Here is a 15,026-nt window from a genome sequence, read left to right on the forward strand (position 1 = left end):
TTTTTTCCAGCATCAGTCCGGTTTGTTTCTAGCCGCACCTCGTAGGTTTGTGGAGGTGGCATTAGAAGTCTGCTCACGGGTCGAGTAATTCACGCATATAACGGGCAACTGATTTGCGTACGCTGTGATGGCACACGATAGCGACCCAGATGGGTTCCATAGGATTTATATCAGACGAATTTGGTCGCCAAGACACCAACACGAGCTCACTATAATGCACCTCAAACGACTGTAGCGCGGTTCTGGCTACTAGACACGGACATTTATACTGCTGAAGATGACATCACCGTCGGGGAAGATATCAAGAATGAAGGGATGCAGATGCTTCTCAGCTGTCAGTGTGTCTTCGGTTACTATCGTGATAACTAAGGAGAATGCTTCCCATTCAGTAGTACAATTCACCCGTGGTGTAGGGGTAACGTATTTAATTCAAAATCAAAGAGTCTTTGATCCTGGGTTCGAATCCCGCTGCCGGCATTGTAACTCAGCGTGTTCGGTCAGAGGGTTAGCTGTCCAATAAAAAATGGATCAACGACGAACTGAAACGGGTGTCTTGCGACGTCCGCACCGAGCGGATGAAACGAACGAAAACGAACAAAATCAGATTAAAAAAAAAATCCCGCCGCTGTTTAAATTTTGATTAAAATCAGCATTGGCGGCCGAAGACTTCAGGCATAAGTCACCCCCATTCTGCCAACAGTATTGTCAAAGAAGGCGGAGGAGCGGACACTGGTTCAGGGCACTCTCTTGTACTAGGGGTAGGTTACTGCCCATAAAGGCGGAAGAATCAGCAATGATCAACGACATGAGGATGCAGAAGGCAATCCAAAACACTTCATTAAAGGCACGTAACGTTTATCCACAGAACATGTGGCCTGTAACTGAAGAAGTCTCATGATGATCTCTCCATTGGCAAAAGATTCCGGAATAGTCCCTCATTCACATCTCCGGGAGGGGATTGCCAAAGGGGAGGTCACCATAAAAAAAAGATTGAATAAGCAACGAAAGGATAACGTTCTACGAGTCGGAACGTCGAATGTCAGAAGTTTGAACTTGGTAGAGAAACTAGAAAATCTGAAAAGGGAAATGCAAAGGCTCAATCTAGATATAGTATGGGCCAGTGAAGTAAAAAGAAGACAGGGATTTCTGGTCAGGAGAGTATAGGATGACATCAACAACAGCAGAAAATGTTATAACAAGAGATTCGACATTAATAGGAAGACAGGGCAGCGAAAGTGTTACTGTGAACAGTTCAGTGACACGATTATTCTTACCAGAATCGACAGCAAACCAACACCGACAACTATACTTCAGGTATACATGCCGACGCCGCAAGCTGAAAATGAAGAGATAAAGTATATGACGAAACTGAAAGAGTGATACAGTATATAAAGGGGGGTGAAAATCTAACAGTCATGGGGGACTGGAATGTAGTTGTAGGGGAAGGAGTAGAAGAAAAGGTTACAGTAGAATATGGGCTTTGGACAAGGAATGAGAAAGGAGAAGGACTAATTAAGTTCTGTAACAGGTTTCAGGTAGCTATAGCGAATACCCTGTTCAAGAATCAAAAGAGGAGGAGGTACACTTAGAACAGGTCGTGTGATAGGGGAAGATTTCAGTTAGAGTACATCATGGTCAGACAGAGATTCCGCAATCAGATACTGGATTGTAAGGCGTACCCAGGAGCAGATATAGACTCAGATCACAATATAGTAGTGGTGAAGAGTAGGCTGACGTTTAAGGCATTAGTCAGGAAGAATCAATACGCGAAGAAGTGGGATATAGAAGTACTAAGAAATGACGAGATACGGTTGAAGTGCTCTAAGGCTATAGGTACAGCAATTAGGAATAGCTCAGCAGGCAGTAAATTTGAAGAGGAATGGACATATTTCAGTAGAACCATCGCAGAAGTTGGGAAGAAAAACATAGCTACCAAGAAGGCAACTGCGAAGAAATCATGGGTAACAGAAGAAATACTTCAGTTGATTGATGAAAGGAGGAAGTACAAAAATGTTCCAGGAAACTCAGGAATGCAGAAATACAAGTCGCTCAGGAGTGAAGTGCAGGGAAGCTAAGACGAAATGGCTGCACGCAAAATGTGAAGAATTCGAAAAAGAAATGATTGTCGGAAGGACAGATTCAGCATACAGGAAAGTCAAAACAACCTTCGGGGACACTGAAAGCAAGCGCGGTAACTTTAAGAGTGCAACGGGAATTCCACCGTTAAATGCAGAGGAGAGAGCGGATAGGTGGAAAGAATACATTGAAAGCCTCTACGAGGGGGAAGATTTGTTTGCTGTGATAGAAGAAGAAATAAGAGTCGATTTAGAAGAGATATGGGATCCAGTATTAGAATCAGAATTTAAAAGAGCTTTGGAGGACTTAAGGTAAAATAAGGCAGAATGTATAGATAAAATTCCATCAGAATTTCTAAAATAAAAGGAAGAAGTGGCAACAAAACTACTATTTACGTTTATGTGTAGAATGCATGAGTCTGGCGACATACCACCTGACTTTCCGAAAAGCATCATCCACACAACTCCGAAGGCGGAAAGGTCTGACAAGTGCGAAACTTATCGCACTATCAGCTTAACAGCTCATGCATCCAAGTTGCTTATAAGAATAACATACAGAAGAAAGGAAAAGAAAACTGAGGATGTGCTAGATGACGATCAGTTTGACTTTAGGAAAAGTAAAGGCACGAGTGAGGCAATTCTGACGTTACGGTTAATAATGGAAGCAAGACTACAGAAAAATCAAGACACATTCATTGGATTTGACGACCTGGGAAAAGCGATCGACAGTGTAAAATGGTGCAAGATGTTCGAAATTCTGAAAAAAGTAGGGGTAAGCTATAGGGAGAGATGCGCCATATACAATGCGAACAACAGCCAAGAGGCCTTTCAGCTCCCACTGTTCAATCTGTACGTCGAGGAAGCAATGATGGAAATAAAGGAAAGTTTCAGGAGTGGAATTATAATTCAATGTGAAAGGATATCAGTGATTACATGATCTGCTGAACGGAATGAACAGTCTAATGAGTACACAGTATGGATTAAGACTAAATCGATGAAAGACGAAGGTAATGAGAAGTGGTAGAAATGAGAACAGCGAGAAACTTAACATCGGGATTGATGATCACGAAATAGATGAAGTTAAGGAATTTTGCCACCTAGGCAGTAAAATAACCAATGACGGACGTAACAAGGAGGACTTCAAAAGGAGACTAGCAATGGCATAAAAGGGCGTTCCTCTCCGAGAGAATTCTGCTAGCATCAAACATAGGCCTTAATTTGAGGAAGAAATTTTTGAGAGTATATGTTTGGAGCAGAGCGTTGTATGGTAGTGAAACATGGACTGTGGGAAAACCGAAACAGAAGAGAATCGAAGCATTTGAGATGTGGGGCTACAGACGAATGTTGAAAATAACGTGGACTGATGAGTTATGGAATGAGGAGGTTCTGCGCAGAATCGGAGAGGGAAGGAATATGTGGAAAATACTGATAAACAGAAGGGACAGGATAATAGGACGTCTGTTAAGATACGAGGGAATGGCTCCCATGGTACTAGAGGGAGATGTAGAGGGGAAAAACTGTAGAGGAAGACAGAGATTGGAATACGTCAAGCATATAATTGAGGACGTAGGTTGCAAGAGCTACTCTGAGATGAAGAGGTTGGCACAGGAGAGGAATTCGTGGCGGCTCGCACGGAACCAAAGACTGATGACAAAAAAAAGGGGGAGTTGCACAATTCCTTAACTGCAGGTAACTACTGACGAGACGCTGCTTCGAATTTGAAGGAACAGAACTGTTGGGTGGCGCAACGTCAGTGTAATTTGTTACCCATCATCGTGAGACATGATGGAATGGTCAGTTTGGTAGGTTATGGTTTGGGATAAAGATGTACAGGGAAACCAGGGCGTTAGTACATTAAGCAAGTCCAAGGGATGGAGATCCCAGTAGCTATGCAGAGATAGTTACGCATGGACCGACTCCATAGTGAGCTGCATCAAACCAGTTTTGACACGGAAAAGCCACAACAATAATAACAACTGTCAGTGTGGTACAATAAAGCTGCCTTGCAGAATTGGCATAAGTGTTGAACTCATAACTGTCGTCAGTATACGCAAATGAGAAGTGCGATATTAAGTTTGAGATCATTTAGAGACAATCGTGTTGATACGTAGAACTTCCCACGTAATCAGCTCTCGAATTTCTCTACATCTACTTCTTGATTCTCTGCATTCCAGTCTGTCAGCTGGCGAAACCTGTGTTTCGTCTGCAATACGATGGTATCTGACAATGTTGAACGGTTGGAGGCAGGTAAGGGTATTACCACAAAGTTTATTTATCTCTGTTGCTAGCAAAATAACAAACATACAGTTTCGTGCAGAACATATCTCAACATTTAATCATAAAAGAACTTTTTCTCAGTTCAGTAAACAATTTATTTGAGAATAAGAAAAGCCTCTCACGCACAGAATTAATCAAACAACGTTTACTTCAAGACAGTGAGAGATACGATACTTCTGTTTCACTGGTACTGACATAAACTCATTGCAGCTAGAGAACGGTAATAACGACTAGTCAGGATAAATAATGCAGTAGTATAACAGAGAAGAAGAAACAATTGAAAATGGGGATTCAAGTCGATAAAATACAAGTTTACGCAAGGCTTTGAAACCATAATATAAATAGAATGTAACTGTGGTTAAGTGTTGCAGAAACAGTATTCAGCTCTGCCACTCCCGAGATTATCATGTATCTTAAGAAACGCAAACAATGTTTATTGAAGGTCCCCCGCTGTGTCGGCCTATTGCCATTCCACCCAGAGGGCAAGCAGCAATAAGTGAACGTTTAGTGCCGCTTTTCCGGTGATATCTCCAAGTAATCGTTCTATTCTCTGACGTAGTGAGCCAAACTTCATCCACATCTGCTAACTTCGTTCTTAAGGTGCTCTTCGTAGTTAGCTGCAAACGCTCTGGAAGTAGGAAGCACCAAGCAGGCGTTCATACTCGGCCCCAACGCGGAATCATCCGGCAATGTAGCGCCTCTAGCCTATCAACAGTGAAAATATCCCAACTACATCTACATCTTCATCTACATTTATACTCCGCAAGCCACCCAACGGTGTGTGGCGGAGGGAACTTTACGTGCCACTTTCATTACCTCCCTTTTCTGTTCCAGTCAGTTCTCAGTACGCGAGTGACTCGAGCAACCACTCCTTAGGTCACAGGTAATACACCGCACTGAAATCAACATACTAATCAGGTCACTAGTGGGCGTACCCATTAGTAGGTGACTGCTGGAACATTGTTCAATTTATCCTTATTTTAATTGTAGCATTTCTTGTTTAAGTTTATTTATTAAGAAGGGCGCTCAATAAGTAACGCAGGTTATGTTTTCCTCGCCAGTTTCGATTGGAAATATGCGGAATTTCTTGTGGGACTTCGGGGAATATTTCCGCTTCATTCCTTATAGTTTCCTGAAATTCTGCTAGATGGCGGAGCTATACGCAGCTTTTAAGTGGCGTCCTTAGTTGACGTACGTTCCAAGCTGAGAACTGTCATTGTGTTTGTTCTGGCAGAAAACCAGAGCATCGAAGATATTCATAGGAACTTGCAGAATGTTTATGGAGACCAGGAAATGAACAAACGCAAGGTGAGTCATTGGGCAATGAGTCTGTCATTATCGCAACGTTGTCGCTCAAACCTGCCTAATCTCCCACGTGCCGGCCGGCCGCACACAGCTGTGACTCCTGCATTGTTGGAACGTGCGAAGACACTCTCATTCGTGGTGATAGAAGTATCGCAAATAAACACGTCGCTACTCAAGTGGACGTCTCCGTTCGTAGAGCAGCCACACTGTCAACCAATTCGGGTACTCAAAGGTATGTGCCCGCTTGATTATTCGCCGTCTAACAGAAGACATTAAAGAGCAACGGAAGACCAACTGTGCAAAATTACTTGCGAGTTACAAAGCTTATCGTGATCATTTTTTATCGGACGTCGTTATTGGCGATGAAACATGGGTTCATCATTTCGAACTGGAAACAAAACGGTAATCCACGGAGTTGGCGCCACACCACTCCCGCTCCGAAGAAAAGTTCAGAATTGCACCCCCAGCCGATAAAGTCATGACGGTGGCCGTCTGGAACTCTGAAGGGGTTACTCTGTTTAATGTCCTCCCTCATGTTGCAACGATCAACTCCGAAGTGTGTTGTGCTACCCTCAGGAAACTAAAGAAAGGACTTCAGCGTGTTCGTCACAAAAATGCAAACGAACTTCTCCTTTTCCATGTCAGCGCAAGACCTCACTTAAGTCTGCGCACCCGAGAGCATACAACACCCTCATTGGCATTGTAGCGAGAAGGAAGTGCTTCTCTAGGCGGTATCACTAACCTGGTGTCTTGCTGCTTCGGTAGGTCCCTCGTAGCACAAAAGTAGTGCTCAGTCGCCAGGTTCCATGTAGGTGGTGATCCCGCTAAAGTGGAGTGTTTAGGGATGCCAGTTGTTAATTGTCAACAACGTTTGTACTATACTTGTTTTAATACAGAAATTGCTTTGTCACACACATCACAGAATCAGCATTTGCAATGTGGCGGATCTGGACTACGCCGTTATATTCGACCTTTTACACACGTTAACACAGTTTTCTGACTTTACATATGATGGACACTGCCCACGACACGTGGGGTTCTTCACTTTATATCTTGCTTAACATCTGAAATATGCACTCGCGACCGTTCTTTTAGAGCCGCCCCCTGTTTGAGTGGCTCCTCGTGACTGACTCAACCTGTCTTCCCGAAGGACAAGAGAGAGCACCCCACCTTTCTCTCTCAGCCAATGACACTTCTCTCGTTTCCTATAATATACATCCAAACCTTCAGCCAATGGGCGTTCATATCGCTGTTGCTAGGCGGATCTGACGTCACGTTTGCGGACATTGTGACGGAAGTTTGTCTCGGAACACTGTCTCAGATTGTAAGATCCTACTCCCAAATAGTCGGATCTTGTCTTTACTACGGTTGTACCACATTACCTCCTATGATTTCATATCTAATGCTCCTTGCTGACGCTTAATTGTTAAATGTACATGTAGCCTGGCTGCTACTGAGCATTCCCGATCGCGTAAATGTGCGTAATACTTGGCTTAAACACGTGAAGGGAATGCATATGTGCATTACAGGCAGCTCACAAAACTCCATTCGACTGTTATTCCTCATCCGCTCTATATCCAGGATCTCGCACCTTGCGACTCCCATATTCATCCTCAGGAAGCGGCACGCGGATAATGGAGAGGCTATCGATGCAGCGAGACCTTGGGTCCATCGTCGCCCAGTAAAGTGGTGTCACTCGGGCATACAAGCCCGGCCAGTAAGGTGGCGTAAGGCCGTCACATTTAACGGAGATTATCCTGAAAAAAAGGGTTTTGTAGCAAAAAGAATGGTGATGATATGGTCTATTGAAATCCTGAATAATACCAGCCTGCTTTCAGAAAAAAAATTGTTGAGTTAGTTACTGAACGCTCCCCGAACAGTGGCGAAAACTTCTGCAGCGTTTGGTTGCACCGGAAGATTTGCGAAAGCAGGTTTTGTTTTATCTAGATTAAGTCAGTGAATGTAGAGGCTAAAGCTAAGGAATGATATCGTTACCAAACTGATGCAAATGAACTTCTGTTTGAGAGTACTTATTTGTATTTCAATATTTCAAATTGAATAATAAAGAGTCATAATACAGAGAGTATAGGGTATGGGTGGAGATATTTTTATGTGTGGTACCTTTATATGTACACACATCAGCGTGTTGCTTGTTTTTTCCCTGTGTCGAACAGACTTCCTATAGAAACATCACATAATGTATTACTTGATGTTTTCTCCACAATCGTAATTGCACTAGTGAATGGACTACAGGTGTCACTATAGACTACCCGTTTAGTGTCCACTCGTTCACACTTCAGCACCTAATCTGCTGCCCAGACTAATATGTACTTGGACGTGCTAACCAACCAGAAAACATACTATTCCTAATAGCTATAATTTTTAGTCTGCAAATGAAGTAAATGCTGACGTAATGTTGTTGAATACCCTGTCCTCACTCACCAACAGAAATATCTACATTTATGCCTGTCACATCCTGTTTGCGATCTCGTGAAACATCTGTGTAACTTTATAATATTTTAACTGCAAAGTCTTCCTTTTTTCATTCAGCTTCATTGTTTTCACATAATCTCAAAACCAGTTTCCCGCTGACGAAATACGAGGGAAACTTTGGATACTGGCTTTGAAAAGAGCGAATTTGAGCTAAACGACTAACTAAAACTAAGCAGGAAACATACTTCGAAAGTATTGGAGGGATTTTTGAATGAGCTGATTTTGAAAAGAGAGAATTTGAGCCAAATGACTGCACAAATCTAAGTAGCAAATATACTTCGAAAACATTACAGGGATATTTATATGAGCTGAAAGCAAGAATGTACATTGCTTCTCATATCTAAAATTCGGTAAACATCTTGATACAATAAAAATAAAAAAAACCTGATTTTCTCTGTAGCCAATGTTTTGTAATATTTTGTGTTTTTTATTTTTCTTAAGTTGTTTCGAGGAAGACATTTCTCACCTATTGTTCAGGAATCGTCAGAAAAGTAGTGGCCTTCTGTCAAATTGATGTAGTCCTGTAGCAGCGTTGTAACAGAAAGAGAATTCACTGTAGAACTGTAGTCTTGTCGTAAGTAAAAGAACAGACTGCCGTTACAGTGCTTAAAACTGTTACCTATTCACCTGGCCAAATCTAAAATAGGCAACTATCGTATTAACACTGGAAATTTCGGAGAATTATAAGGAGCAGTCAAAAGGAAGCGAAACAGATCAAAAGTAAGTAATACCTTTCATTATTTCAAAAGTAATGGCGGTAACTATTAACACATTTATTCCACTGTGAGACAAGGCGATCAGTGCCTTAACGGAAAAATGTTCGCGGTTGCCTACGGAACCATGACTGTACCAAGACGTGTAACTCTTCGTCCGAAGTAAATCGACGGCCACGAACGTCTTTCTTCAGGACTCCATAAAATATGAAATTCACATGGGTGTAGATCGGGACTTTATGGGGGAGGGGGTGTAAGGGCTTCCCCGCGAAGCTTCTGCAGTATAGTCGAAACAACCTTCGCAACATGTTTCTGTACGCAACTGCAAACATTTTTCTACGAAGAAGTTGACCGTCTTCTCTCACAGTGGAATAAATATTAACAGTTAAGCAATTACTTTGGAATTAATGAAGATAGTTATTGTTGAGAAGAAGAAAACAACTACCAGCCACTATTGGTAATCAATAGTGGCTAATTGCTGTTTTCTTCTTTGTGTTGATCAACCCGCCTTTTTTACACAGCAACGGTCACGAAATGTCAGTTTCCGACAAAATTACAGATAACTTATTTTTTTCCATCTGTCTCGGTTTCATTCGACAGCCCATTACAGATTTACTACAATACTAATACAAGACCTTCAGCTGTTAAAATCGATGCTTGATTTCTGCTATTTTGTTTTTGGAAAAAAAACTGTCGTTCCACTTCGCAAAGTACGTGTATCTATGGTCTAAGAATTAAATCTTTTAAGTATCTTTGTTGTTCTCTAGAGGCAACTGAACAACCCAGACTTTATTAGTGACACGTCTCGGCGAACACTCCACATCCTGTCATTGTCAATCCTGGTGTACAGCTGAGGTGTATATCAGTATCAGCCAAGCAACAACTCTCTAAGTAATATGTTTTACTTAGAAACTGCAATTTCCTAGGACGCTGCTATGGAACTGAACCCCTACTGTTTACCTTATCTAGAATTTCCCTTTCATGTAGATTAGTGTGGGCCGAATTTGTCTCATAAAGGCTTAGAAATTGTGCGATTGACGAGTGCACCTGCTATCCAAGACAGGTACAGATTGGCACTAAGTACTGTTTACTCAATCCTAAGTACATAAGCGATTTACCGGCACCTTCTATTAGACACCACCAGTTTTTCAAAGGCATAAAAAATGCATTTGGAAACATGGAAATAGGCTGGTTTTCAGCACGTATTTCAGGTAAATGCTCGTTGTATTTACTTTTAAATGCGGATGATTTGCTCAATGACACTGAAAAGAGAGAGAGAGAGTGAAGTCGTTACTTTTAATTGCTCTGATCGATCAGTTTCTGTAATGCAGGGCTAGACGAGCAAACCATTTTCATCTTTCATTTCCCCTGTCGTGTTACATTGCTTTCATTACGTAATTCTTGACTAATTGTATAAGACTTTAAATAAAGACTTACAGTGTTCAGCATCACTCTATTACTTAAAACTCATTATCAAGCCGGCTATTTGTAGCAGTTGCGTTCATGCATATATAAGGTCGCTGTAATGTCAGTGGATGTAAAGTGGCTGAGCGACCCCTACCAGCTGTCGCTTGTTTGTCTGATTTAATCGTCTTACGAATGAAACGACAGTCAGCGGCTCTTCTGGACTAACAAGATGGTGAGAGGATTACCAGAGGATATGGAACAGCCACTGTCTTGGGCGGAAAGCGGGCAGTCGATCCTTAAGCTGAACATCCGCCATCTGTGGTTCTGTGGTGCGTGGCCACTCCCTGGTTCCTGGATGTTTAACATGTACGGCGCTTTCATCCTCGTACTGGGCATCTGAAACGCAGTAGAGAGTTTACTGTCCCTCTACTTTTGCTGGGGAGACATGGATGAGATGACGATGGTGTTCATTAGCACCTTCACCAATGCCTGCGGCACCGCCAAAATGGTCTTTTTCATGCCCAATCGGCGACATTACTATGCGCTGGCTCGACATGTGGAGAAGCTGGTGTCCATGCAAAGTGAATTCTGTTCGGCAGACCCTGTCTTGGCTGACATTTGGAAGGGCTCGCAAAGGCGTGCCTGCCGCCTCACCTTAGGATTGCTGTTCTTAAAGTTCTCGCAGTACCCTGTGTGGTACCCCATGCCGATCATTGCGCAACCAGAAGACCGGCGGCTGCCATTCGCTCAACACGGGTGGGACAACAATACCAACTACTACGAGCTATCGTACGTCGTACAGTGCGCGCTAGCGACGTTCGCAACCCAGATCAGCAACGGCGTGGACTTACTCTTCGCTACCGTCATGATCCTGACGGCTGCGCAGATGCAGATTCTTACACTGCGCATTGCCAGTCTGAAACTGGAATACACTGAAGTGAAACTAGAAAAAGGGCCCAGTGTCATGGCCTATCAGACGGAGAATACTTGCGATGATAAAATGTACGAAAAATTGTGTCAGTGCATTGGAAATCACCAGAAAATCCTCAGGTACGTTAGATAAATTGAATAATTTGCTTTGCACGAAGCTGGATACCCCACACACGATAATGTTTGCTGCACTGCTCAACAGTACTCTGCATCAAAATTTAGAATCTGCTGGTGTCTAGTTTGATGAACAAACAGAAGCGAGGCGGCGTTATCGTAAGAAAACTATGCCGTAAAGTCTAGTAAAATGCCACATGTGGAAGTTAACATACACTGACGATGGCTTTAGAGTTGCGTACTTCAATCAAGCGCTTAGTAAGTAACAAACGGTGTTAGTTGTTTGATATAAATAAGTGAGGAGAACAATGCAAGGCCATACAAAGCGAAAATATTATATAGGTTCTGTTGTAAGTGAAGCAAATGACGAGTTACTTGGCAACAGCTGTATCTCTACAAAAGATGTCCTTACAAAACAGTTGCATGATGTCTAGTAGAATACAAGTTAATTCTGTGATATTTGTTACGGAATGAAGGCAGAATGTAAGTTACATTTAAGAGCAATGTCATCAGAGATGGAGAAAATGTGTGGTCTGCGGAACTATGGTGGAGAAAATTGACTCCAGAAACCATCGTGATATTAGCCTTAATTTCTTTAGGTAAACATAAATTACTGTGGTTAGACGTAGGTGTACCCGTTCTTTCCTGTCAAATGCGAGTTCAGTGCCTTTCTGTTTTCATCAGTGTGGTTGGTGTGTGGGAAGAATATCAGGTGCTGTGCGCATTGGGGCCGTCATCTAATTTCCCTGGCCACAGATATTCTGGAGTTTACTAGGATACGAGAGGCCTTTAGGTTACGGCGAAGCCTCTGTGCAGACCACACGGCGTCCGTGCCTTAAACGATTGGCTGTAGTGAACGCTCAGTGGCATCAGGAATGTGCAGAATAGGTAATGTGTAACGGTCCTCCGACTGCTCGACGAATGACGGAATGAATGTAGCTAAATCTGGTAAATCTGGTACTTCGGTACGAATACTATGTTCTTTCCCCCTATGGGTAACATGATCTCGAGACCTTGGTTCAGATTCACGTCGCATATTAATTTTTTTTTTTTTTTTGCAATGATGGGAAGGGTGGTTGATGGTGAGGGGGGAGAGGAGGGGGTCAGTGGTAAGTGAAGCTGGCAGTGGGATACGCAAGACTTAGATGCCATCTGTGCAAAACTAGAGCAATCTACGTGCGACAACTTGCTTACGAAGCCACTCCTTAATCTCAGTTTACAATATGTAACCCCCTTCCTCCGCCCCACTCGCCACACACAGGGATTTGTAGAAAATTAAAGCTTCTGCTTGTGTTACCTTCTATCACAGCCCGCATATTATATACTCTGCTTCGACCATCATCAGTTATTTTGCTGCCCAAACAGCAAAACTTATCTACTACTTTAAGAGTCTCATTTCCTGTTCCAATTCCCTAAGGATCACCCAGTTTAGTTCAACTAAATTCCATTACCCTTGTATTACTTTTATCACGTTCAGTTTATAACCATCTATTCAGTTCAACGGATCTTCCATATACTTTTCATTCTCCGACCGAATTATAATGTCAAGAATGAACTTCGAAGTATTTATTTCTTCTCCCTGGAACTTTCCGTGTTCTTCTTGGTTTCCTTTGCAGCATCAATGTACAGACAAATAACAAATCACTCCCTCGTCAACTACTGCTTCATTTAAATGACCTTCAACTCTTATAACGGCCGTCTGGTATCTGTGCGAGCTGTAGATATCTATTACCAGTATATGATTTTTTGTTAGTGACCCTACACTCACCTGATAAGAAGCCTTGTTCTTACTGTCAACGTAGTTCCCTAATTAACAATAAATCGAACTTCAGCTTATCTACTTCCCTTTTTAATTGTCTTATCTTCCTATCCCATTAAGTGATGTAACATTTCACACTTCATCCCGTAGTAAGCTATTTTTGTTTCTACTGATAATAACATCCTTATGAAAAGTCCCCGCCCGAAGATCCTAATAGTGAACTATAAAACCTTCAGAGTATCGTATCCAAGAGGTTGCCATCATCACTAAACCACACGATAGAGCTGCGAAGACACGGAAAATATAACGCCTGTAATTTCCCCTTGGTTTCAGGGGTTCATCGTACGCACACAGCAAGCTCTTATAGGTTAATATTATAAGTCCACATCAATCAATCATCCAGACTATTACTGTTACTTATACTGAAAAGGCTGCTGCCCCTCTTCAAGTGCCCTATATTTGTTTGCCCTATACACAAAAACATCTACGTCCTATGGCACGGCTATCTGTGTCGCTGAGGCACGTTAACCATATCACAGTAGCAAGATCTACGGCTGGTGACGTTTACTATGATATGTTTAATCGCTAGAAACATGTCAGTATGAACTGGCACGTAATATCTCACAGAATTCCAAGATCTTGTTAGGCCATTCAAATATTTCTTCCGTAAAAACTTAGAAACCGTTAGCTGATAAATTCTGCAGAGGTATGTGAGCATTCAGTGGCCCCACTCTCCATTCGTGCGAGAATCAAGACGAAATCCTGTCTATCTTTATATGAAAGGCATCCTCTCACACGTTTTGTAGGCAGAGATATGTGTAAATTTAGTTCCAGCAATAACGCGACGAGTTATACGAAGACGACGATCTAATAACAATGTAAAAAGAACGGTTCTAACGTAATTTCACCGTTTACCTGTTTTCAAGTTAAAAAGTATTGAGCTTGAGAATAAGAGTTAGCTAATAATGGCATTACACTTTGTGGTATGTTATAGTTATTGCTCTCACTAATTATTTCACCATGTACATAGTTAAATATAATGAGGGGCAAGGTGACGGGTTACACTGTAGCTAATATGACATGACAATCATATTTATTATGTGTTTCACTAAGTGATTACTTAAATAAGCGGTAAATAAGTGTGTTTTTGCAAGTAATAATGTTTGACCAAGTACTCACTTTGGAATCGACGGCAAAAAATCTGAAAAGAGCTGCTGATGGTAATCGCCTGTATTGAATCGCAACTATAATTGAAAAAAAATACTCGGCAACAACTTTCTAACACTTTCTCCATCTTTCTACATATGTTATGGTTATCATTTTAAAAATACCTTATCAGTACAAATAACTCAAAGTCTTACTGCTTAACGCAGAAAATAAACCATTCAACCAACGATGGAAGTCAGCTGCGATGTAGTAACTATTGGCCGAGCGGTTCTAGGCGCTTCAATCCGGAACCACGCCGCTGCTACGGTCGCAGGTTCGAATTCTGCCTCGGGCATGGATGTGTGTGATGTCCTTAGGTTAGTTAGGTTTAAGTAGTTCTAAGTCTATGGGACTGATGACCTCAGATGTTAAGTCACATATTGCTTAGAGCTATTTGAACCGTTTGTAGCACCTATTTACTGTATAAATGTAATAAATACGGAAGTTTCACTATCTATTCTCAACTGACTGAAAATCAGTGCTAAGCGCTCTCCCTTTTCGTTTAAATAACGGCTTCCACATTTACCGTCTACTGAACGGCCCCTGGATCTCAGACACGTCGAGTGTCCTCGCCGAGGTTGTTGGACTATTGGTGGGCAGGAGATAGTTGGAGGACGTATTGTGGCGTTTATGCCACATCTCTGTCCACATTTATTACAGTTTTAATGCTTTGTTTTAGGGCACGGTATAGGAAGGTTCTGTTACGGGAGGCTAGCGAGTAGGTAGGATCACAAGTCAGACTCATCT

General features: G+C 42.1%; 1 protein-coding gene across 1 annotated transcript; it reads left to right on the forward strand.

The window, feature by feature from the left end:
- Positions 1 to 10,715: 10,715 nt before the first annotated feature.
- Positions 10,716 to 11,333, forward strand: LOC126419469 (uncharacterized). The gene has a single exon (XM_050086656.1). It carries the CDS (start codon positions 10,716 to 10,718, stop codon positions 11,331 to 11,333), a length of 618 nt encoding a protein of 205 aa, XP_049942613.1.
- The last annotated feature ends 3,693 nt before the right edge of the window (positions 11,334 to 15,026 follow it).

The sequence above is a fragment of the Schistocerca serialis genome, chromosome 9, assembly GCF_023864345.2.
Source record: "Schistocerca serialis cubense isolate TAMUIC-IGC-003099 chromosome 9, iqSchSeri2.2, whole genome shotgun sequence".
NCBI lineage: Eukaryota > Metazoa > Arthropoda > Insecta > Orthoptera > Acrididae > Schistocerca > Schistocerca serialis.

Bases quoted from the DNA above. Each gene is read 5' to 3' on its own strand.
- LOC126419469 (XM_050086656.1), top strand. From the start codon at position 10,716: ATGGATGAGATGACGATGGTGTTCATTAGCACCTTCACCAATGCCTGC.